The 25,185-nt window shown below is 36.9% G+C and overlaps 1 protein-coding gene across 2 annotated transcripts in view; it reads left to right on the forward strand.

Moving 5' to 3' along the window:
- GLRA3 (glycine receptor alpha 3) overlaps positions 1-25,185 on the forward strand; it is a 195,843-nt gene that overhangs the window by 111,033 nt on the left and 59,625 nt on the right. For both annotated transcript variants that reach the window (XM_030311883.1, XM_030311884.1), the window contains exons 4-5: positions 7,916-8,139; positions 18,833-18,915. In XM_030311883.1, coding sequence (XP_030167743.1) covers positions 7,916-8,139; positions 18,833-18,915 — 307 coding nt within the window. The remainder of the gene's footprint in view (positions 1-7,915; positions 8,140-18,832; positions 18,916-25,185) is intronic.

A 25,185-nucleotide genomic window follows, 5' to 3' on the forward strand; every position in this document is an offset into this window, starting at 1 on the left:
GGCTTCTAGTCCTGAATTTACCTTTTATTTCCTTAAATATATGTTACATGTTTATTCCATATTTTGATATGCTATTTCCATTAAAGTTCATGCCTGCTCATGTCTCCTTTTTATGTCTGTAGTAAATTATTGCTGTTGCTATAAACACATTTATCTGAACATAATCTGTGATATACTTGAGGATCTAATGGGTTAATTCTTAGTCACAGGTTCGGGTTTTCCATTTTGTGGTGGCACATGACTCAGTTTCCCAATCTAGACCTTTGTATTTATTTACCGTCACTGCTTTCACTGTGGCTTTAGCTAACTCTTATTTTTGTTACCATTTTTGTCTTTGAAGAATCCTGGTATTGTCTTGAAGACAGTAAACTTTTTAAAAAGTGTATATATATTTCCTTTATTCAGAAAATAATCTACAATAAGTGGGCCCTTCCATGTGTCCAATCTACCATTATGTTGGAAGCACAAGTCTTTATAAATATGTTTTTCATCAATATCTGTATCTATACCTGTATTTCTTACACATCAAGCCTTGTTTTCTCACACTCTTTATTATATTTTAATTTTTAAATAAAATAACACCAGGTAAAAGTCAGTAAAGCTCTTATTTTCATAATATATTTCTTCCTTATCCCCTGCTTTGATTCGTATTGTCTTCCTTTCTCTTTCCTTTAGACTGTTCACCTCCAGATGACAGGCACTATGCATAATTCACCTTATAATCCTCTGCAATTGCCTGCTACATAGAAAGTGCTCAATAGATATCAAGTGAAAAAAATAAATTATGATATTAAAATTCAGCCAGCTTCCTGTGCTAATCATCCAAAATTACAATGATTACTGGATTTTGTGTCAAAATACAAGATACATTTTATTATGTTTTCAGTGTTTGCCTACCTAAATTTTTTTCACTTTGAAGATCAAGCCCAATTAGATTTTCCTAAGGACATCTTCCCTGATCCTTCCACCTTGGTCCCTGTTAGCTACATATTCCTTGTGTTTCCATAGCTTGCTGTGCAATGCTTCCAACAGAGCACTTATAAGGTGGAAAGCTAATTGTTTATGATATATCTTGCGCGACATAGTGATAGCAGAGATCATCTGTAAATATTGTGTCATCAGCACTCAACTGAATCACAGGTTGGCAATATGTGATAAGCATTTGTTGAATGAATCTAAATAAATTTGAGGATAACATTGGTCTGTTAATATATTTTTTAATGCTTATTTATTTATTTATGGAGTAGGGGGAAGCACAAGAGCAGACAGGGGCAGAGAGAGAGGGAGAAAGAGAGAATCCCAAGCAGGATCCACACTGTCAGTACAGAGCCTGATGCAGGGCTTGAACTCATGAACTGTGATTTCATGACCTGAGCTGAAATCAAGAGTCCAACATTCAATGACTGAGCCACCCAGGCACCCCTTTAATACCTAATTTGAATACATTTTGTTGAATTTTTAGTAAAAATAAATGATCCATCTTAACTTTTCAACATAGAGGTGCTCAAATATATGCATGTGCCATTAAATATACACATTTTACTTTTGCAGAAAGCCATTGAATAATGATGTACTGTGGCAAACTTGCATCAAGTTAAGCATTGCAGTTTTCAAATAAGTTTCCAATAATTTAATGAGGTTAAATACCATTCTCAAATAATAGCATTAACAACATCATCAGCAATTTTAAAAACAGCGATAGGAACTGAATTCTTTAACTTGGAAAAAGTATCTTTTCAAAAGATTAATTAATATTCTAAATGTTGAATTTGTAAAACCATTCAGATTAAATCAGATTTAAATAAGAAAGGCAGTAATAGTTTCCACGAAATCATCATTTTAGATGAAAATGTTTACAATCATTGGAAAGCATCCAAGTGGTTTTTAAAAAATCCTCTACTTGGTGATAATATTTATTTTTGTGCTATTTTGCAATGAGTATTTTCATAATTACATAATTACATTCAAGCCCTCTGTCGGGCTCTGTGCTGACAACATGGCACCTCCTTGGGATTCTCCCTCTCTCTCTCTTTCTTTCTTCATCTCCCTGACTAATGCTTTCTCCTTCTCAAAATAAATAAACTTAAAAATAATAATACTTTATACTCCTAATTTTTGTCCAAATTTGAGACATGACACAAAAATACGTTTAGTTATAGTAAGTAAATCAACACCTTTAAGGTGTTTGCAAATTGTATGATTCCATATGAGCTAGACCCTAATCCATCACATGAAAAATTATTTGTATAAGAAAAAATGCATCAACAAAACAAACGAGCAAAGGGGGAGAAAAGAGAGAGGCAAACCAATTAACTATAGAGAACAAACTGATGGTTCCCAGAGAGGAAGTGGGTGGGGAGAGGGGTTAAATAGGTGATGGGGATTAAGGAATGCACTTGTGATGAGCACTGGGTGCTGTATGAAGTGTTGAATCATTAGATTCTGTACCCGAAACTAATCTTATAGTGCATGTTAACCAACTGGAATTTGAATAAACACTGAAAAAAAATGCACTGTATAGCTATTGGAATGGCAATTAAGAATGATTAGAAAATGCAAAAAATTCATTAAGTGAAAATGAAAGATGCAAAAACATATGTGCAATATAATTTCAACTATGTGAAAATGTGTAGGATAAAGAAAAGAAAGGAAACAAACACATCAAGATGTCAACAGTGATAGCATCGTTGAGATCGGTTTCCTTTATTCTGTAACAACACATTTGAAACCCACTTGCACACATCACCAGTATAGAAATGTGGTGGCTACTCCTACAGAGGCAATGTGTGTGTACATACATGCGTGAGGTGGGGAGGAGGGAGGAGGAGAGAGGGAGACAGACACAGAGACAGAGAAACAGATTAAAAAGGAGAGTAGAGGGCAGAAATAAGTAAGAAGGCAGGGGAAAAAAGGAGAAAGTGGGGGAAGGCTGCGGGATTGGAAATGACCTGAAAACACTAGGGAACTTAAAACTTAACTGAATCATAGACCAGAGGGAAGAGAAGCAGTTGACAACTTGTATTAACATTAGATGATTATTTTTCTCTATTTTTTTTTTTCTAACTGGTCATTTTCGTTAGTTTCTAGCAATCCTATACTCCCTTATGCAGCCAAAGATGAGTATTGTGTTCTGTGTCATTTTCGGTGATACACTGGGCTGTGGTTTTTACTAAATTTGGTCTTTCCCCAGGGTACCTATTATGGAGCAATGACAACCTGGCACCTATTAGATTTAATTGGATAACATTTAGGTATAGGACTTGTGATTTCCTGTCAGTGAGTATGTTGGTCTGTAACCCCCAAAATTTATTACAAAACAAGCAAACACAAACCACAGAAACCCAGACTCTTTGCATTAATTTACAAAACATTTGGTGTGCATACAAGGCAGTCATGACTGGCACTAAATCATGCGGGCAATGTATTCTTCAAAGCTCTGAAACCAGGATGCATGGGTCTGGATTACAGTTCCGCCACCTGTTAGCTCAGTAATCACGTTGAAGTTAGTTAGCTTATCTTTGTCTCACAGTCCACATCTGTAAAACTAGGCAAATAATAACACCTACCTCATAGATTTGTGATGAGGATAGTAGGAATAATCCATGAAGCACCTAGTATAACATGAGGCACAGAGTGAAATGTAAGCAGCTATATTTGACATTATGGAAAGGGGCTTTATAACACAAACAAATTATAGAGGCAGGGGGTGGAGGGGCAATTGAATACAGACAGGAAATACAAATATACATAAATGTTGAAATGCAAAAGTAAATACAAAAAGTTAATGATAAGCTTATCATAAGAGTTTGTAAATTTTCCGTAAGATACTAGTCACCAGGTTCAACATTACAATTATCTGTCCCAAATGCCTATTATTTCAAAAACTAATTTATAAACCGAAAATACAACCAAATTCCTATTTAATATGAATTCTAATTTTGAGGATCTAAAAGCTAATATTTAATAAGTGTGGTCCTAATACTTGTGTGGATCAATCCAGTGTTCAAAGCACCCCTCTCAGGGGAAGTACTGTTGTAACCATCCCTATTTTATGGAGGAAAAAACAAGACACAGAAAGATTAGAAAGCTGTTCACTGGGAGAGCTGAGATTTGATCCCAAGAAGATTTACTTCTGGGTCTAGTATATAAAACGTTACAATATTCGCCTAATTGAATTATTATTTTTTTGTGCCTTATAGTGTAAGAATTTTAAATATTGGGCCTGTTATTTACTATGTGACATACACATGAAAGTTAAGTACATTTGAATGGATACTTACTTTCAAAACGAAACATGGTATATAACTTTGTCAACAAGATATTTTCTTACAAAATTAAAGTTATTAATGTGTATCATTCTATTCTAATAATAGTAATAATAAATTTTGACTTCTGAAAGGTCAAAATTAGTGTTTCTTCTAATTTATGAAATAATGGCTGTATTTCATCACTGTTACTGTAAAATATTAATAATAAATTACTATAGTATAGCGTATATTTACAAATCACTCATTTATTATGTAGCATGAAAAAATGATGAAAAAATAAAATTAGCTTCTGGAGGGTTTACTGCAAAAGGGGTTTGTAGGGAAAAGAATCATTAAATGTCTTTGTCCTAAAATTTGATGATTCCATATAAAAGTCAATTCAGTTGCCTTATATGACTTATGAATGAATTCAGTGCATATCTAGATTTTAGAAATGTGAGATACAAATATTTATTTCATTCTCAATATATATTATCTCATTTTTATCGTTGTCCTTTTTTTTTTTTACTTGCGTATAACCTTTCTACATTTTCACCATTATAGAAGTATAGCCCAGGTGAACAGAGGAACTTCCATTAATAAAACAGTCTTTCTTTTATGTATAGCCAAAGAATTATTACACACTTTGAAGCTGGCTTTAGTGGGTCTATTTTAAATTTTTCTGCATGTGCTGCATACACATCCATTATCTCTATTTTGCAAAACTGTCTTTATTTCTTTATTTTTGCTCTTTTAGTATAGGCAAGTTATTTCAAATTGAGTTACGAGGACTTCTCTTAGGTGGCATTATTTGACTATGTCATTTTATTTACCCTTTGCACATTTTCACAAGTGATCAAGACTCACGGATAATATAAATGGTTGCCTAGTGTAAATGGGATACATTGGCTATGAGGAATCAGCTTTAAAAATTTATTTTCAAAATGCTGAATTTGGTTGTTTAATGGGGAAGCTTCCCAGCACAATGTTCATTTGCAGGCAGGTCAAAACTCAGACTGTGAGAACTGTTAAAAGCTTAGTTTCTAGGTCATCAAGAGATGGCCATTTTTGAGTTTTTCATTAGACCCCGGTCCTAAACAAAGACTTAAATATGTTAGTAAACAAAGATATTTCTGGTTATTCACAGAAAGAGCACAATGGATATAAGATAACATTTGGCTTTGGTGACAGGTGGCAGGTGGTTTCTGCCCTGTGTGATTTAGAAACAGAAACTGAAGGATACTTGATGTCTTTTTTAAACTCAGTCTTAGAGCAAAAAGTGTTTCGGGAAGATCTGAGATTGTGTCTATAAAGCTTATCACGAAACCAATAGCATAGGATAAGGAGAGTCAACCAAATGTTACTGTATACACTGCGGTTAAAAAGTACTTTTAGGGGTGCCTGGGTGGCTCAGTCGGTTGAGCGTCTGACTTCGGCTCAGGTCATGAATCAAGGTTAGTGAGTTCAAGCCCCGCGTCGGGCTCTGTGCTGACAGCTCAGAGCCTGGTGCCTGCTTCAGATTCTGTGTCTCCCTCTCTCTCTGACCCTCCCCCGTTCATGCTCTGTCTCTCTCTGTCTCAAAAATAAATAAAACGTTAAAAAAAAAAAGTACTTTTATTTTAGCCTCACAGTGAGGAACATTTGCAGCGTATTCTCAATTATGCATATAATTGTAAGAATCAGTCCCAAGGAAATTCTTTAGTTGTCAGTTATTCTTCCTGGCAGGCATCATTATAACTGGGGTTGCTTTCATCTTCTCCTATGGTTAAGACAGAGGGAAATTATTCCTTTGGTGGTAGTCAGGGCTGAAGCACAGACTTCAGAGCAGCAAAGCGATGCAAAAACTGGCCGCCAACCATGGAGCTCTGTTCCTTGGCATTCTGAATTCTAGGCGAAAAGAGGGTGACCTGTCTTTGGCTGGTAGAAGCTTGTTCACGTATCCCCATTTACAGGTTCTGCAGATCCTGTGGCTGGTGAGATTTCCACATTATCGTGAACTTTGTGGTAAAAAGCCAAAGTGAACTCTGTTCCATTGTCACTTTGGAAGATACATGGGGTACCTAGCAAGCAGAAAAAAATATTATCTGGTATGTAACCTCAGTTGCAGTTAGAAGATAAGGGTTTCGGTGTGCAAATAATGATCAAGGGAACATATAGATTTATTTTAAAAAAATTTTTTTAATGTCTTCTTTATTTTTGAGACAGAGAAAGACAGAGCAGGATCAGGGGAAGGGCAGAGAGAGAGGGAGACACAGAATCCGAAGCACGCTCCAGGCTCTGAGATGTCAGCACAGAGCCCGACGCGGGGCTCAAACCCACAAACTCCGAGATCATGACCTGAGCCGAAGTTGGTCACCTGACCAACTGAGCCACCCAGGTGCCCGGGGAACATATAGATTTATAACATTCACTACTCTGAGTTTCACCTCCCTGCGAGAGAAAGCAATCTACCAGACCTGATTTTATGGAAACATTCTTTGTGATTGCTTGGTTACATATTCTGATACCTGGTAATTTGGTATTCAAAGAATAAAAAAATAGATGAAAACTGGTGTTCAGTTTCTCTGAATATCTCCAGCCTTGGCTATATTCCATGGAAATAAAACCTTCCTAAAATGTTCACTTTACTCCTGCTCATAATGAAATCTACATGTTTAATTTATTTGCTCATTTCAAAAATCTAAAATTTATGTACTCATTTCAAAAGTCATAGGTGGTGCTTATATCCATATACTGGCTATCAATCTTTGTCATTCTATACATTAGTCCAGAAATTGTGAGCAAGAATTTGATTGAAGTCATTGACTCTTCCCCCCCACCTTTTTTGTTAATGTTTATTTTTGAGAGAGAGAGAGAGAGAGAGAGTATGAGCCAAGGAGGGACAGAGAGAGAGGGAGACACAAATCTGAAGCAGGCTCCAGGCTCCGAGCTGTCAGCACAGAGCCCAACACAGGGCTCAAACTGAGGAGCCATGAGATCATGACCTGAGCCAAAGTGGGACGCTGAACCACCCAGGTGCCCCTGACTCTTCCCCTTTTAAAACTTAACTATGAGTAGTCTAATTGGGAAAACTCTTCAGCCAAATCTTCTTAAAGGATTACCGGCAATAATATTCCTCTATTATTCTCTTCTTATTTCAAAATCACCTTTTATTTTTCCCAAATCACCTGTTTCATGGAACTCACTGCTATATTAAACATGAGGAAATGTGTCTTCATTGTAAAGTATATATAGTCATTTTTAGAAGACAGCTTTCAAGAAAATTTCACTAAATGCATTCTGGATGCTATTGGATATTTACGAAAAGAAATGGTTCTAGAAAATAAATGTGATGCTGAAAATATTTTACTTCAAGTGTCTAATAGCAACCTAACATTTTATTCTGACAAACCAAGTTAAATTTGAATGGAATGGCAAAATATAGGCATGATAAAAGTGTACTCCTCTGTGGCCTTTTCTTTAGAGACATATAGATCACTAAAACATGGGCAAAGCCTTGTAACTTAAACAACTCTTGTCAGTGGTAATGAGTGAGGATTGTGAGGTATGAAAGCTCACAAGGAGGTCAGTGGCTTTTGCTAAAATTCAGAGGCATCCAAAGAATAGCACATAAGATTCTAAAGTTTTTAAAGCAGGTTTTTTTCCCCCCTTTCTTTCTTCTGTCATAGGATTACAGAGTCAATATCTTCCTTCGTCAGAAGTGGAACGATCCTCGCCTTGCATATAGTGAATACCCTGATGATTCTTTAGACCTAGACCCTTCCATGTTGGACTCCATTTGGAAACCTGATTTGTTCTTTGCCAATGAAAAAGGTGCCAACTTTCATGAAGTTACTACAGACAATAAATTGTTAAGAATTTTCAAGAATGGAAATGTTCTTTACTCAATAAGGTGAGTCATAGATTTAAAATACTTGATTTCAGTGAAATGCAGTGTTATTGTTTCTTTCTTTTTTTTTTTCTTTTTATGAATGTTTTGAGATTTTTGAGTAAGGGCTACCATTGTTCTGCTTGAGTTCCTCTATTATACCATTTCCCAAATGTGTCTAATCACCAATAATAGACCCAAGTTCCAGATCTAGGAACTGTATAATTCTTGAAAAATCTATATTTTTAACAACCTCTTAATATCAGCCAAATTGGTGGGTAGTTTAAAGGTAAATTGAATGGTAGATGATTCATACATTGTGATTATATTTTTATGAATGTATACTTCCTTTAAATATTTATAAGTGAAGGAATATTTGGATTTGCTCATTTGGGATTCATTTTCCATAAATTATCTGTCAGGTATTTGTATTTTTGTTTTAATATCCTTGGGCTTCTCTGTTCATCCTTTAGAAAAGATCTTATTTAGATTTTATTTATTATGCATTTCTAAGAAAACTATGTCGCTTTTAAAAACGAATACCAAAGCATAACAATAATTATTACCAAAACTTAAACACTAATATTAAAATTTCTTGACTACTGAACTTTGGAGCTCATTCAACTTTGTCTATTAAATATCAAATAAGTGTAAATTCAATAAATAACAACTTGAAAGGATATATGTGGTGAGTTGTGTCACACCTGAAAAATATTCTAAAATAAATGATTATCTTAAAACTTCCGTAATTATTTTCTTTATTTAGTTTATATATGGACATTTCGTTGTTTATATCAAGTCTTGTTGGATATGGACAATTCATTACAGATTGCTTGCATTCATTTTTTAAATTTTTAAAACTTTTTTAATGTTTATTTATTTTTGAGAGATAGAGTACGAGCAGGGGAGGGGCAGAGAGAGAGGGAGACACAGAATCTGAAGCAGGCTCCAGGCGCTGAGCTGTCAGCACACAGCCTGATGTGGGGCTCGAACCCATGAACCATGAGATCATGACCTGAGCCGAAATCAAATGCTTAACTGACCGAGCCACCCAGGCACCCCTAGATTGCTTACATTCTTGTAATATTTTGGGGAAAGTTAGGAAATGATTCTGAGTTGCATCTTTTGTCTTTCAGTATGAGTTCAGATGAAACAGATGATGTCTATCAGGCTCCTAGTTTTTGTTTGTTATACTCTGGCTCACATAAACAGACTAACTTCACTTTTTATGAGTTGTTTTTAGAAATCTCACAGGACTTTATAATCTTCAAATGGCTAACAGTTTCTTTATTAACAAGAGTTGTGCTATTTGTCACTCAATTTACAAATGAAACATCTGCGATGTTTCATGACAGATTTGGCTTTCCTGCTTGTTTAAAGAATGTTCTGGCAGACCTGGCTTATTGAATTTATCCATAAATGAACAGATCCATTTATCTGTACTTCCTACTAAAACAAAAAATAAACTGAATAAGGAGTAAAAATGGCATTAACACACAGGAGGATGAAAGTAACAGGAAAGAAGACAGTGACAGATGAGCGATGATGACATATTTTAGGAAGCTTCAAAATGAATGCACTTGTGAAAACTGACTTAACAGAGCTGAAACCTAAGCTAACAGGGGGAGCCCAAAAGGAAGAAAATAATATCCTCACACTTTCAGAAATGTAAGGCAGCTCAGACTTCAGAAAGTAAGAGCTAGAAAAGAAATAAAAGGACAACAATTGATTTAAACTTTGTAGAAAGAAGACTGAGATTTCTTTTTCAGAAAATTATTTTAATGTTTATTTATTTTTGAGAGAAAGACAGAGACAGAGTATGAGCAGGGGAGGGGCAGAGAGAGAGGGAGACACAAGATCTGAAGCAGGCTCCAGGCTCTGAGCTGTCAGCACAGAGCCCAATGCAGGGTTTGAACTGACATACAGTGAGATCATGACCTGAGCCAAAGTCGGACACTTAACCAACTGAGCTACCCAGGCGCCCCAAAAGGCTGAGATTTCTATTCCTGATCTTCTTGCACTTGTCCTTCAGAGTAGAAATAGCCTTTTTGCCTTCTGAAGTGGGCAGAAAGCAGGACAGAAAAAAAATCTTGGAGAGGTTGTGCCAAGAGCTTCAGGAGTAGGGACTTCAGGCATGGGTGGCATCTATCATGTGTCATTGTACTAAAAAAAATAGAGATTACATGAGGCTTGCACACTGTATGGTGAAACTCTTGTTCTCCCTAAAATGCTGAAAGCCAGTTCTAAACTTCTTTCATTGAGTAGTAGTAGTCAGAAGAATACACCTCTGGAAAAAGATCTATAGATGCTGACGATTGGAGAACCACAAAGGAAAAATCTGTGCAGCCATGTTTTATCCTACAGTTGAGACCATTACTCAATGAACCATCCACTACTAACTGACTTCCAAATAGTTTTTATTGCCTCATTTTTTTTTTTTTTTTTTTTTTTTTTTTTTTTATTTTTGGGACAGAGAGAGACAGAGCATGAACGGGGGAGGGGCAGAGAGAGAGGGAGACACAGAATCGGAAACAGGCTCCAGGCTCCGAGCCATCAGCCCAGAGCCCGACGCGGGGCTCGAACTCACGGACCGCGAGATCGTGACCTGGCTGAAGTCGGACGCTCAACCGACTGCGCCATCCAGGCGCCCCTATTGCCTCATTCTTAAATAAAAACAGACAAAGGAGACCATTCTATAATATTAACAATAATCTAAAATTAAAAAAAAGAAGCAGAGGCTAGAAGAAACATACAGAGAAAAATAAAGAGAAAAGAGGAGAAAGTTAAAGAAAAAGTATTGACTCAAGAGAAAATGAAGAGAGCAGAAGAGACCATTAAAAAAAATCATCTCTAGGTAGATTAGACAATTGCATGTATGAAGTAAGATCCTTCTAGGACAGGAATAAAAGGAGTCATTCAGAGCATAACAGGAGCAAATAGTAAACCAAAGTTTTTCACTTTGGTGAAAAGAATCAGTAGAGCATTTGGAAGATGAAGTGAAGAAATCTCCTAAGAAGTTATATCAAGATATACAGAAGTAGAAAAGAAAGAATATGAAAATCAGAACATCGATACAGAGGATTACTATCTGATTAGAATGAAAGAATGGAAGAAAATAGAGGTTCCCATGAAAAAAAGGAATTGATAGATTAGCTGCTATATTAACCATTGAGAGGGACTTCGTTGCTCTGATAGGAAGTGTGTTGAATTTGTAGCTCTGATAGGGAATTTGTTGACTATTAAGATGAGACGATTATTAGTACTAAGGAAAACAACATGCTACTCAAGAGTTAGAGCAAACTACCACACGTAACCATGAACCTAATTACATGTTCATAGCATGTAAGCACTGAATATTAATTTAACCATAAATATTTATGTAACTAAATTTTGAGTATTATGGGAGAGTTAAGTGCGTGGAGTGTGGTATAAAAGAATTTTTTTTCCTTATAGGAAATGGATAATTTTACAAATTTAAAAACCAAGCATAGTATAATAGCAATTTGGATATATGACTATAAATCTTAGTGGAGTATCTAAAGAAAGGCTGCCTCTGAGAAGCTAGAACTGAACCAGGGGTAAGATGGGTGGGACAAAAATATAACTGGTTTTTTTATGCTTCTATACTCTTTGAACTTTTTAAATGATATCCATGAATTATATTGATAATTTTTAAATGAAGTACTTTTCAAGTGAGGCCCTTAGGGCCAGAAACATGACCCTTTCTTAGATTGTCAAAGTTGGGATTTGGTTTTACTCTACTTATAAAATTAGCCTTTCACTTATTTTATGGATGCTGACAGAAGACACAAGACTCTGAGTCAGAGACAAATGAATGTACTCACTGTAAGCAAGTAACACAAGCATCAGCGAATTTGCCTAACTGCTCCGTTGCCCTCAAATTTCACTAGGGTGATGAACCAGGCACTGATGGGTATCACGCACACTCTGTGTCCATGACACGGCTGTGGCACACTGAGTTTGGGGAATCCACTGGCTTTCTAGCAAGCTGGAAGCAAGCCTTCTGTTTGTCTAAAGGAACAACATGGTCTCATCTCTCAAAATTAGCAGCTGTATGGACAACCCTGAGAAATGGCTCAGGTAAAAGAATAGTCAGGGCCTGCAGTCTTGGCACATACCCAGCAAGTCGTCCAAGGAAGACTGTCTCTCCCAAGTCAGATCCCGGCTCTCTGATTTACCAGCTGTGATGTAGGGCAAGTCTCTGGTTGTGAAAGGCTCATTTTTCATATATGCATGATAGTGAAAATACTGATTACCTTGAGCCTGAAATAATGTATGTAAAGCACCCAGCAGAGTTCTAGGCATACAATAGACAGTGAAGTTATTTTTATCTTCCTCAAAAAAATACCCCCCCCCAAAATGTGCAAGTTCTGGTATTTTCCAGAATCTGTAAATGAACACTGTATGGACACTCGCAAGTTATTAATCTAAGTCTCCATCTTGTCAATTGTAAAGTGAGAATGGCAAAATCCTCACAAAATAATGGAAGCACATCAGAGGCAGTTTAATGTTATCTACTGCTTACTTTACTAATACATTCTAATAGGTACTCATCCAACTTTACTGCTTATATTACAGGAGCATTATTTTCATTAAAAATCAAATAATGGATGGAAACCATCTTGACAATAAATTTCATATACTGAAAAAAATAAAATAAAAATTGAAATTAAAAAAATCAAATAATGGGAAGAAATTTTATATCAATAATGCTATGCACAGTGACTTGCCAAAGATCCTAACACAATTTCAACTTTCATTTAAAGTAAATATAATCAGGGGCTCCTGGGTGGCTCAGTCGGTTAAGCATCTGACTTTGGCTCAGGTCATGATCTCATGGTTCTTGAGTTCAAGCCCCACATTGGACTCTGTGCTGATGGCTCAGAGCCTGGAGCCTGTTTCGGATTCTGTGTCTCCCTCTCTCTGCCCGTCCCTTGCTCCTGCTCTGTCTCTCTCTGTCTCTCAAAAATAAATAAATGTTAAAAAAAATTTTAAAAATAAACTAAATATAATCACTCTTTCTTTGAAATTCGGTTGTGAAAGGAATTAAGGTTTACTTATACAATATGTATTTTTTGAACATTAATTTTTACTAGAAAAGGCAAACTTATCAACAGATGCTTTTTAAAGATGTTGTTTATTCAAGGGTAATCAATTTACAATACCGTAAAATAGCTGTTGTAAGAAGAATTTTGCATGCGTGTGATTATGCATATTTCTCTGAAGAGGTCCTTAGCTTACATCAGCTTCCTTAAGTAACCATCAATAATACTGAGATTTCACTGGTGGTGGATTGATAAGCTTTATAATCATCTCTAAAATCAAATGACAACAAATTCCAGATTAGAACACTAGTTAGAATCTCCCTTCTAGTGCTCCAACAATCCAATTTCTCCAGAAAGTTTTTGACCTTTATAGAATCATAAGAAACTACCAAAACACTCAAGTAAATATATAAAATTAATGGGGGAATTCCTTATATTTTCTAAAGTTTAATTACATTTCTCTGATTTTTTGAAAGAATTATTTATGTATCTTCTACTTTATTTTTTTTAATGTTTATTTATTTATTTTTGAGAGAGAAAGAGAGAGAGCACACAAGCAGGGGAGGGGGAGAGAGAGAGGGAGACACAGAATCTGAAGCAGGCTCCAGGCTCTGAGCTGTCAGCATAGAACCTGACACAGGGCTCCAACCCACGAACTGTGAGATCATGACCTGAGCCAAAGTTGGACACAACCAACTGAGCCACCCAGGTGCCCCTGTTATCTTTTACTTTAAATGTAATAATTAATACTGACTGAAATATATCATTTCTTGCATTATATAAATATAAAATTTGAAAAGTCATATTAATTAGAGAACTCATTTTCATGAAAAATGTTTCAATGCCTTTGAAAGGCAGTGTACTTAGAGGTTAAAGTTCTAAGAGGTACTTAGAGCTGGACTCCCAGTGTTGTAAATTCAGCTCTATAATTTCTTCCTTGTAATGTCAGGTGAGCTGACCTGTTAGTTTCCTCATCTCTAAAATAAGGATAATACAGTTTATCTGTCTTATAAACTTGTAGTAAGGAATAAGTGAGTTGAGAAATAATGTAAAGTATTTAAAATCGGACAGCAACATACACAAGAATGAAACTGGACCACTTTCTTACACCATACACAAAAATAAACTCAAAATGAATAAAAGACCTAAATGTGAGACAGAAAACCATCAAAACCCTAGAGGAGAAAACAGACAACAATCTCTTTGACCTCAGCCACAGCAACTTCTTACTCCACATGTCTGCGAAGGTAAGGGAATAAAAATAAAAATGAACTATTAGGACCTCATCAAGATAAAATACTTCTTCACTGCAAAGGAAACAATCAGCAAAACTAAAAGGCAACCAATGGAATGGAAGAAGATATTTGCAAATGACATATCAGATAAAGGGTTAGTATCCAAAATCTATAAAAAACTTACTAAACTCAACACCTGAAAAACAAATAATCCAGTGAAGAAATGAGCAGTAGACATGAATAGACACTTTTCCAACATCCAGACGGTCAACAGACCCATGAAAACATGCTTGACATCACTCATCATCAGGGAAATACAAATCAAAACCACATTGAGATACCACCTCACACTGGTCAGAGTGGCTAAAATTAACAACTCAGGAAACAACACATGTTGGTGAGGATGTGGAGAAACAGGAACCCTCTTGCACTGATGGTGGGAATGCAAACTGGTGCAGCCACTCTAGGAAACAGTGTGGAGGTCCCTCAAAAAAATTAAAAATTCAACTACCCTACAACCCAGCAATAGCACTACTAGGAATTTATCCAAGGGCTACAGGAGTGCTGATTCATAGGGTCACATGTACTCCAATGTTTACAGCAGTGCTTTCAACAATAGCCAAATCATGGAAAGATCCCAAATGTCCATCAATTGATGAATGGATAAAGAAGATCTGGTTTATAGATGCAATGGAATACCACTTGGCAATGAGAAAGAATGAAATCCTGCCATTTGCAACACCATGGATGGAACTAGAGGGTATTATGCTAAGTGAAATAAGTCAGTCAGAGAAAGACAGAGACCATATGTTTCCACTCATATGTGGAACTTGAGAAACTTAACAGAAGACCATGGGGGGAAGGGAGGAGGGAAAGGTAGTTTTGAACAAAAAGGGAGGCAAATCCAGAAGGACTCTTAAATACAGAGAACAAATTGAGGGTTAATGTGGGGGCAGGGGAGAGGGGAAAAGCAGTGATGGGTATTGAGGAGGGCACTTGCTGTGATGAGCACTGGGTGTAGTATGTAAGCGATGAATCACGGGAATCTACCCCATAAGCAAGAACACAGTATACACTGTATGTTAGCTAACTTGACAATAGATTATATTAAAAAAAGAGTAACAGAGAAACTAAAAAAAAAAAAAAAAAGATATGTTAAAAGAAAACCAATTAATAAAAATCATACCCCCCTAAAAACAAAACAAAACAAAACAAAACAAGATAAAATAAAATAAAATAAATAAAAAATAAAATAAAATAAAATAAAATAGTGTCTACTACTAGTGAGTACAATAGATATATACCTATTATGATATTATAGACAATATTGCAAAACCGATAATTAGTCAAGAGCTGTTCTTATAAAAGTAAATTAGAAATATTAAGAACTAATAAGAATACTTATCAGTATGGGGCACCTGGGTGGCTCAGTCGGTTAAGTGTCTGACTTTGACTCAGGTCATGATCTTGCGGTTCATGCATTCAAGCCCCGCATCAGGTTCTGTGCTGACAGCTCGGGGCCTGGAGCCTGCTTTGGCTTCTGTGTCTCCCTCCCTCTCTGCTCCTCCCCTGCTCGTGCTTTGTCTGTCTCTCAAAAATAAAGAAATATTAAAAAAATTTTTAAAATAAAATTAAATAAACATTAAAAATGTTTAAAAATACTTATCAGTTTCATAAGAGCCAAAAATGGAGTTCAGAAAAGATGTGTTATTGTTTCTATATATACTTACTTAATGTTTGAGATAGACACCTAGGCAATGCTTATTCAAAAATGGACAATACCTCAGTTTTAATCAGGTCAGCTGATTAAAGTCATAGATTATAGTCATCTTTTTTAACATTACTACTTCACAAAGCCAAGACTTTTTAAGAGAAAATAAAAAACACCATATCCTGTTTATGTGTCTTGTCTCAGAAAGAGAACCTAGTGTCCTCTCTTACACAAGAAGATATTCATTTCCAAAACAGTAGAATGTGATTAATTGCCTTTTGATTTAGTTTTCTTTTGATGTGGTCAGAACGTATCTTTAATTTATATGTCATGTTTTAATGAAGAAATTCAGAATCACACCCACCAAATTGACATGTATTTTTTTAATCCATATGTTGTTAAAGACATCATGGTACAGTACTTTCAACAAAGGAATGTCAATAAACAGATGTTTTTCAGGATATGATTTATGACAGAAGTTCTACAAAGTGTGTTTTTCTTTGCCAAGTAATTCCTTTCAAGCCCTTCTTTTTAAAAGAATTATGTAATGTTCTCATTTTATGCCAAAAAAAATAGCCAGGATATGAATTTGACATCACATGCATGGTGAGAGCTTGGAAAAGATTCTAAGAATGCTATTCACTCTCATACAAAGGTCACAGAATTAATCCTCCAAGCCAACATTTGAAATTGGCCGTCCAGAGAGCCTTGGAAGTTTGGAAAATTAATGTGGCATGTGTTCAAAATATACTTGTGCATACACTTCTAATAAGCCCCATCGCAAGACAGAGAACATTGTGTCCACCTGATTTACAATTGCCTTTTGAAGAGAGAACTTTGTAGATCTACAGGATCCTACTTCCAGGATCACTTAACCTAGCTGAGCCAGGAGGGAAAACAGCTTTTGAAGAGTGGACGGTATGAATTATTTTAGTGTGCTAGGGACTCTGACTTGAAGGGATGGTCAAGTGATCCTCCTGGGCTCTAAAAATTCAACAGCTTCACATGTCTGTCCATTTATATCTCTTCAAATTATGTTAATTGGACCTCACCAAGAGTATTCCCTGTAGAACATGCATTATGATAACTTATGTCCAGGGTCTACATGAAAATGCAGTTTGGAGAACGTGGTTACATTTTAGTAGGGCTGCTGATTATTTCTTGTTAAGCTTAAATAGGCTTTATGCGTGATTTCATTCAGCCATCTTTTCGCCCAATCATATATAATTCGGGTATCTATTGGGTATCTACCTATTCTGGGTATCTGATATCTATTGATGCTTACTATGTGTCACGATACTTGTCTAAGCACTTTACATGTATTAAGTCTATATGTTCACAAGGTTTCTCCAGAGCAAGTTCTATTGCTACATTCATTTTGGACCAAAGAACTCGGAAATATAGTGAGGTGAAATAATCTACCTACTGTCCACAAAGTTTAGGCAAACAAATCCACCTGAAATGCTCACTGACATGTGAATTTCAATGGGAATACTTTAAAGAAAGGGGCTGGCTAGAGAGTTCTCAGGTAAGAACTGTATTTGAATAACTTGGGTTTGTTTTGTTTATTCCTCTGGTCCAAGAACTACAATACTTGGTAATCCTTTAAAATTATTTTATCATTGGAGCGCCTGGTGGCTTAGTCCGTTAAGCATCCAGCTTTGGCTCAGGTCATGATCTCACAGTTTGTGGGTTCGAGCCCCACATCGGGCTCTGTGCTGACAACTCAGAGCCTGGAGCCTGCTTCAGATTCTGTGTCTCCCTCTCTCTGCCCCTCCTCTGCCTGTGCTCTGTCTCTCTCTCTCTCTCTCTCAAAAATAAGTAAGCAGTAAAAAAAAATATAAAAAAAAGATTACCTTTGTAATATACTTTTCCGATAAAATATATATATATATATATATATATATATATTTGTGAGTGATGAATTATCTGGAATACCAACATGCAAATACTTTCTGGAAGGGAAATGTGGGCAGAATGCTGGTCTGTGCCATCCAGTCATCTCACTTTGTGCGAAGCCAAATTCAAAGTTTGTTTTGGTGAGCATAGGATTATGTCACACATATTCTAGAGGACGATTTCTTGACCCTTGTAAGACCTGGTGAAACCCCCTAGTCCTACGGCAAAAGACTCTTAACACCTAGAACTTTCAAGTCTTCTAGATTCAGAGATTTTTTTTCCTCTGATATTACTGCTGCATGTTTATGGACCACTTCTTCAATGTTACAAAGATGACCAACTGAAAGTTGTCACATAGGATTGCTTCTCGGCACCCTGTTCTTCCAATTCCCCGGATATACTTGCCTCCTCAAATATACTATACAGGTGATCTTGGGAACTATGCCTTTCGGCATTTTGGTATTAATTTTATAGAAACCACTCAAATATCTTTTTGAGAGTCTTTTCTGGAATATAGATCTTTAGTAGACATCTATAGCATTCTGTAAAGGAATAAATGAATGATCAAATAAATAAATGTGATTGGATATTTAAATATACAGCTTTTCCTCCTCCCTGAAAGACAGATTTATATAAGGTACAGCTAGCTATTCTACAGTAAAGTAACATACCCAAGCTGGAACAATTTTATTTGGATACTTGTTAGTCATTCACCAAGATTGTTTCCCAGTTGTACCCTGAACAGCAGAAATAGTAGTATGATATCATAAATTACTTTTAAAAATAATTACTTTGAACTCTTTCAGATTGACATTAACACTTTCTTGTCCAATGGATCTCAAGAATTTTCCAATGGACGTGCAAACATGTATAATGCAACTGGAAAGCTGTAAGTATGAACAGCTTACTTTTTCTGAGCACTTTAAAAAGTGTAGTAGATATAAATTTAATGGATTATGTAATTTATAATTTTGTAATTGTTTTTGTCAGATATTTACTAACAGGCATGTTATCTTTCACAGCATATTGAAAGTGATGTCTATCAACACATGCAGTCTATACTATTATAAATAGAGGACCTAGGAATAACATTTTTAGGCTTGAAAAAAAGCCATACCCCTATACAAATTACCAAAGTAAAAAAATATAATAATCATTAAAGACAAACCACATTTTTCCTTGAGTGCTTGCTATAGGCCAAGCATTTTGCGTATGTTATTTTCAATACTCACAAAAAAGATATTGCTGTCCCCATGTTTCCATATGTCAAAGTGGCCATTTTGAGTGCTTGAGTATTGTGTTCCAATTTATGGAGGTGGTGACAGCAGACCATCTGGTTCCCAAGCTTATGCTTACTTTGAACCGTTTTGCCACCACCCAGCTAATATTTATTCAGAGTATACTCTGCTGGGTATGTAATATATGTTATCTCAGAAGAAGGAAAATTTCTCACATTTTATCAGAGATTTAGCCAAGCTTACAACCATTCCTTTAAATTTTGTCTTGCAAAGTGGATCCATGTACATCACTGATTAATGTTAACGTATAAAAATTTCAAGTTTTTCTGTTTCTCTGAACTTATCTATAGAATCGGCCCAAACTTAGGGGCATCTGGGTGGCTCGGTCGGTCATGTCTCCAACTCTTGGTTTCAACTCAGGTCATGATCTCATGGTTAATGAGTCTGAGCCCTGCATCAGGGTCTGCGCTGACAGCACAGAGCCTGCCTGGGATTCTCTCTATCCCTCTCTCTCTGCCCCTCCTCTGCTCTCTCTTTCGCTCAAAATAAATAAACTTTAAAAAAAGACAGAAAGAAAAAGAATCAGCCCAAAGTTAATTGTTTTTCAGTGTTCAATGCCATAAAAAAGGAATCATTGTGTAATCTTTTTTATGTGGTACTGTGTCATATTGGGGGGGAAAAAAGTTTGTCTGATGGATTCCTTGAGGAGAATTTGAAGGTGGGTCTCCAGATTTGCCGGCCTCAGAGGCAAGGTTGTAGTGTGGCGGATCCGTCACTAGATGGCGAGCCTACTTCATGGGGAATGTGGCCATGTCTCTTCTTGAAGCAAGAAAGTGGAAGTCTCTCTTTCTTTATTCATAACTCCTTCTTGTTAAATTAAATGCATTACTTTTATAAATAGTTCTTAAATTGTAAGCATTCGCAGGAATAAAGTTAGTTGGGAGTGCTATTTAGAAATCTAAATGGGGGAGGGCAACAAAGATTCTCAGAAGTAGAGCAGTGGATACCATGAAGGCATTTTGAGGATAGGGCTGATTCTGTATCTTGGTTGCAAACAAATGAGGTACTAGAAGGGGTATCAGGAAAAAAATCATATGCAGAATATCTCAGACAAATGGACTGCCCTAATTACTAAACCAACATGCTGGATGTTACCTGATGAAGTTTTGGGGGTGAGGGGGGGGTTTCATAGGGTCCAGAGCCAATAGCCAAGAAGAATTCTTGAAGAGCATCTTTGGTGCGAAAGGCGATTTATTAAAGCAGGGGACAGGACCCATGGCAGGAAGAGCATGGGGTCATGACCAGTACTCATTGTATACCCTCAGGTTGGGAGGGGTCAGGGAATGAGTAAGTCCTAAGGAATTTGTGGAAACACTTGTGTCCAGGACCCTGATGGTCTAGCTGTTGCTAGGGAAACACCATTTATTACGTTTAATACTAACCTCAGTCATGAGATCCTTTAGATATATATCTGGGGCCATAAGCTTGGAGTCCTGATTGCCAGCATATATCTTGGGGGCAGTTGAGATAAAGGAAGTTGACTTACAGGATCCTCCAGGTTGGGATAATGTTAAGCTAAGGTTCTCTTTTGCTCCCAGCAAAGTGTCATCCTTGAGGCAGCTGAGCTCCTAAAGGGAGGTCACTCTGCCAGTCTCAAGGACTTGTCAATGGGCTATAGGCAGTAAGGGAATTTAATTTTCCATTTGCCTTAGTTTCCCACATTACCATGGCAGCACTTAACCCCTTTTCTTTGTTCTTGGGCAGCCAGGAGTGTTTGAGGAATAGTACACAGATCCCACCTGGGGTTGGGGGGTGCTAGCTTTGTGCTTTAACCTTCAGCCTGCCTCATGCTCCCTTGTCATTATCCAATAAGCAGGAGGAGCAGTTCAAGAGTTAGGAGCAAGAAAAGGATTTGCTCAATATTATGCTTTTAATGTTCTTAAAAGTTCTCTCAGTCAAATGAACCACAGTTATTTAAGAAGGTTTCATAGGGTGCCCGGTGGCTCAGTTGGTTGATGTCCGGCTTCAGCTCAGGTCATGATCTCATAGTTCATGAGTTCAACCTCCACACTGGCTAGCTGCTGTCAGCACAGAGCCTGCCTCGGATTCCCTGTCCCCGTCTCTATCTGCCCCTTCCCCACTACCTCTCCCTCTCTCTCAAAAATAAATAAACATCTTTTTTAAAAGAAGTTTTTATAATATTCAGAAAAAAAAAGAGAGAAGAAAGAAAGTAGGGACAAAGGGGGATGAGGTGGAAGGTAGAAACAATAGAGGTTGATACTCTAAGGGAGGCAAATTTTATCTTTACCCTCTTATCCTTTTTCAGCTGGGCTTGAGAATTAACAGACATAACACAGATTAACAGGAGAAAAGGATACATTTTTTTTTTAATTTAAGTTTTATTGTAATGTGGGATTCCTCAGAATGAAATGAAGGCTGAGAAATGGCAAAACCTAAATGTTTATAGCAGGTTGAACAAGAGAGGCCATTGTGCAAAGGTAACTAAACTATGCGGGGAAGCTCGAAGAAGATAAGAATTATTTTAAACGAGGTCTGTACAGAATTCTCTGGGCTTTGATTCCCTACTGAAGAATGTTTCTTTTTCCTGGTATAGGGAACACATCTTTCACATGAGAGTTTTTATCTCCCGTTTTCAGGGAAAAAGGGGGGGAGGGGATTAGAGTGTCCTTCTGGGCATCGGCTATTTTCAAGCATCTTTAGCCCAAAATAATCCTTGTGCTAACGTGGCATATTGGGGGCGGCAAGAGCGACCACACCTTCATTTGCTTTGACACAAAATGGAGCAGAGTCCTAGGAGCAGATGAGCTCAGAGCTTAGGTAAATAGAATCATACTGGAAATATTAACAGAGGAAAAAAGTAGGATGAGAAATAAATGTGGAAGGGAATATTAACAAATCTCATCTTCATATATTCGAGGTTTGGGGAATTTAACTATAGAAAGCCAAAAAGGAGGAGTTAGAAGTGGGGATACACTATTAAAAGCCATATAGGAAGTGGTTCAAACAGTAAGATGAAATTTCTGAAGGAGGATAGAGAGGGAAACAAAGAAGAAAGGACCCTTTAGAAATGCCTGCATTTAGAGGTTGTTGGAAGGACTTCCAGTCAAGGGATGGTCCTAGATAGCAAATTAAAATCAGTATCATTCAACCTCAAAAGAAACTGCTGAGATCTGTTTAACAGCATCAAATGCTACCAAAAAAAAAAAAAAAAAAATTAAGGCAACTGAAAACAGAGCCATTGTTATTTATGACAAAGACAAATGTGGTTAGAATGGTGAGGGTCAAATCTGGATTCGAAGTTTATGTGTGTTTCTTTTTTTTTTTTTTTTTAATTTTTTTTTAACATTTATTTATTTTTGAGACAGAGAGAGGCAGAGCATGAACGGGGGAGGGTCAGAGAGAGAGGGAGACACAGAATCGGAAGCAGGCTCAGGCTCTGGGCCATCATCTGCCCAGAGCCCGACGCGGGGCTTGAACTCACGGACCGTGAGATCGGGTGACCTGAGCTGAAGTCGGACGCTTAACTGACTGAGCCACCCAGGCCCCCTTTATGTGTTTTTTTAAGTCCATGTGAGAAAGTGGAGTGGTGAGTAACTCTATGACTCCGTGAATGTTAGTTACTAAGAAAGATGGGAAAGAGGACAGTGCCTGAGGGATAACTGGGTCATAGGAACGTCTTTTTTAGAGTAGGAAAGCATACTGGGGCTATTTTGCAGGACAAAAAGCTGACATAACCAGGACCTTTCATTTTTCTTTCCTGCTTTTTCCCAGAACATTTCCAAATCATCAAAAACTCTAAGTGGGAAACAGAGCCTCCTGCCCCCCTCCCTCTTGTTTCGTATTTCCTTTATCAGGAACGAATAGTTTGCCTCACATGTCATTAACACTTCCTGCTCCTTATTAAACATTAATCAAGCTCACAACAGAGATACTGTTATCAACTTCTTTAGCAGATGCTAAGAAAAATCTTGTCAAGCAGAAGCTACTGAAGTCAAATCCTTCAAGATACTTTTCGTGAACTCTTTAGAGCAATCACTCACTTTTTTTTTTATTTAATAACTGTTTAAAGTGACAAGTTAATCTGCTGGAAAGCAAGAGCTATAAGGAAACTAGTGTCTTTTATTGATTGAATTCTGACTGCAAAGGAGAAAAAGAAAGCAAATTGGGTTGAGAGGCATAGAAAACGAGCAAAAAAGACACATAATTTAAGGCAAAGGTTTTTTTTTCTTAATATTTATTTTTTTGGGTGGGAGAACACAAGTGGGAGAGGGACAGAGAGAGGGGGACAGAGGATCCAAAACGGGCTCTGTGCTGACAGTCTGACAGAGTTGATCCCAATGTGGGGGCTTGAACTCACAAACTGTGAGATCATGACCTGAGACCTGAGCTGAAGTCAGATGCTCAACCGACTAAGCCACCCAGGTGCTCCAAAGGCAAAGGGTTTGTGTGTGTGTGTGTGTGTGTGTGTGTGTTGTTTTGTTTTAATAATCTTGGATGTGAGTTCTGTGTATGGTGTCAGGTAGAGGGGTTGCCAAAGCTTCAGTGTGATTTATCTATGTATCTATGTATCTATCTTTCTATTGGTTTCAGAAGTAGAATTTAGTGATTTGTCACTTACACGTAACACCTAGTGCTCAACACAAGTGCCCTCCCTTAATTACCGTTACCCATTTAGTAAAGGCAAAGTTTTAATGGTCTGTAATGATCCACGTTTCTCAAATTCAATGAATGTTCAATAATGTCTGTCACTGGTCAGGACGGTCTTAAGTGACCTGAGCAATGTTCATTCATCTAAGCGTCAGTTGGAAAAATATCTAGGAAGTATCATATTCCACACAACACAACATACGTAAAGCACAAAAGTCCCTGTGTTTTAAGGACCTGGAGGACCAGTTGAGGTGTTCTTCCTACAAATGATAAGTATATGTTCATGGATACTGTTAGCACAAAAGGGAAAGTGACTAAGGGAAGAGCAGTGCTGAAAGTGAATAAAATACTCAGAGAAGTATATTTTGTCTAAATTCGCAATGACCTCACACCCCTAAAAGTGTATATTCATGACTTGGATTTAAAATCCTGGGTGAGGTGCGCCTGGGTGGCTTGGTAGGTTAAGCGTCCGATTTCAGCTCAGGTCACGATCTCGTGGTCCGTGAGTTCGAGCCCCGCGTCGGGCTCTGTGCTGACAGCTCAGAGCCTGGAGCCTGTTTCAGATTCTGTGTCTCCCTCTCTCTCTGCCCTTCCCCTGTTCATGTGCTGCCTCTCTCTGTCTCAAAAATAAATAAACGTTAAAAAAAATTTAAAAAAAATAATAAAATAAAATCCTGGGTGACACACAATTCCTAGCATTTGGAGAAGCAGTTACTGGAAAGAGGTGGGCAGGAAGAGGCCTGGGGAAGAGAAGTCCTGTGATAGAAACTGATGAGATAAATAAATAAATAAATAAATAAATAAATAAATAAATGTATAAGCCAAGGGTAGCATGAAAGGGAATAAATAACTTTCAAGCCAGAACTAAAAAATACTGATTCATTAGCTAGAAAATGGGAAAGGAGAAAAATGAAAGAAATGAAAATATAGTATAGAGGAAGCATAGAAAAAGAGCAAAAATAGCTTTCAATGCTACCATAATTAAAACAAATGCAAAGGTTAAATTAACATAGCAAAATCGGGATTCTCAAACTAGATGTTAACAAATGTTAAGACCCAACAATATGTTGTCAACTAAACGCTTTTTAAAACCATTATGCAAAAAAAATTGGGGAAAAAGACAGAAAAAATGTGTATCTAGAAATGTTTCTTAAAAAACTCCCAGACAATAATTCAATATCAGAAAAAAATAAGTATAGAAAAAAATTATTGGACACAAATGCTTGAGTAACATGTTGATAAAGAAATCATAT

The sequence above is a fragment of the Lynx canadensis genome, chromosome B1, assembly GCF_007474595.2.
Source record: "Lynx canadensis isolate LIC74 chromosome B1, mLynCan4.pri.v2, whole genome shotgun sequence".
NCBI lineage: Eukaryota > Metazoa > Chordata > Mammalia > Carnivora > Felidae > Lynx > Lynx canadensis.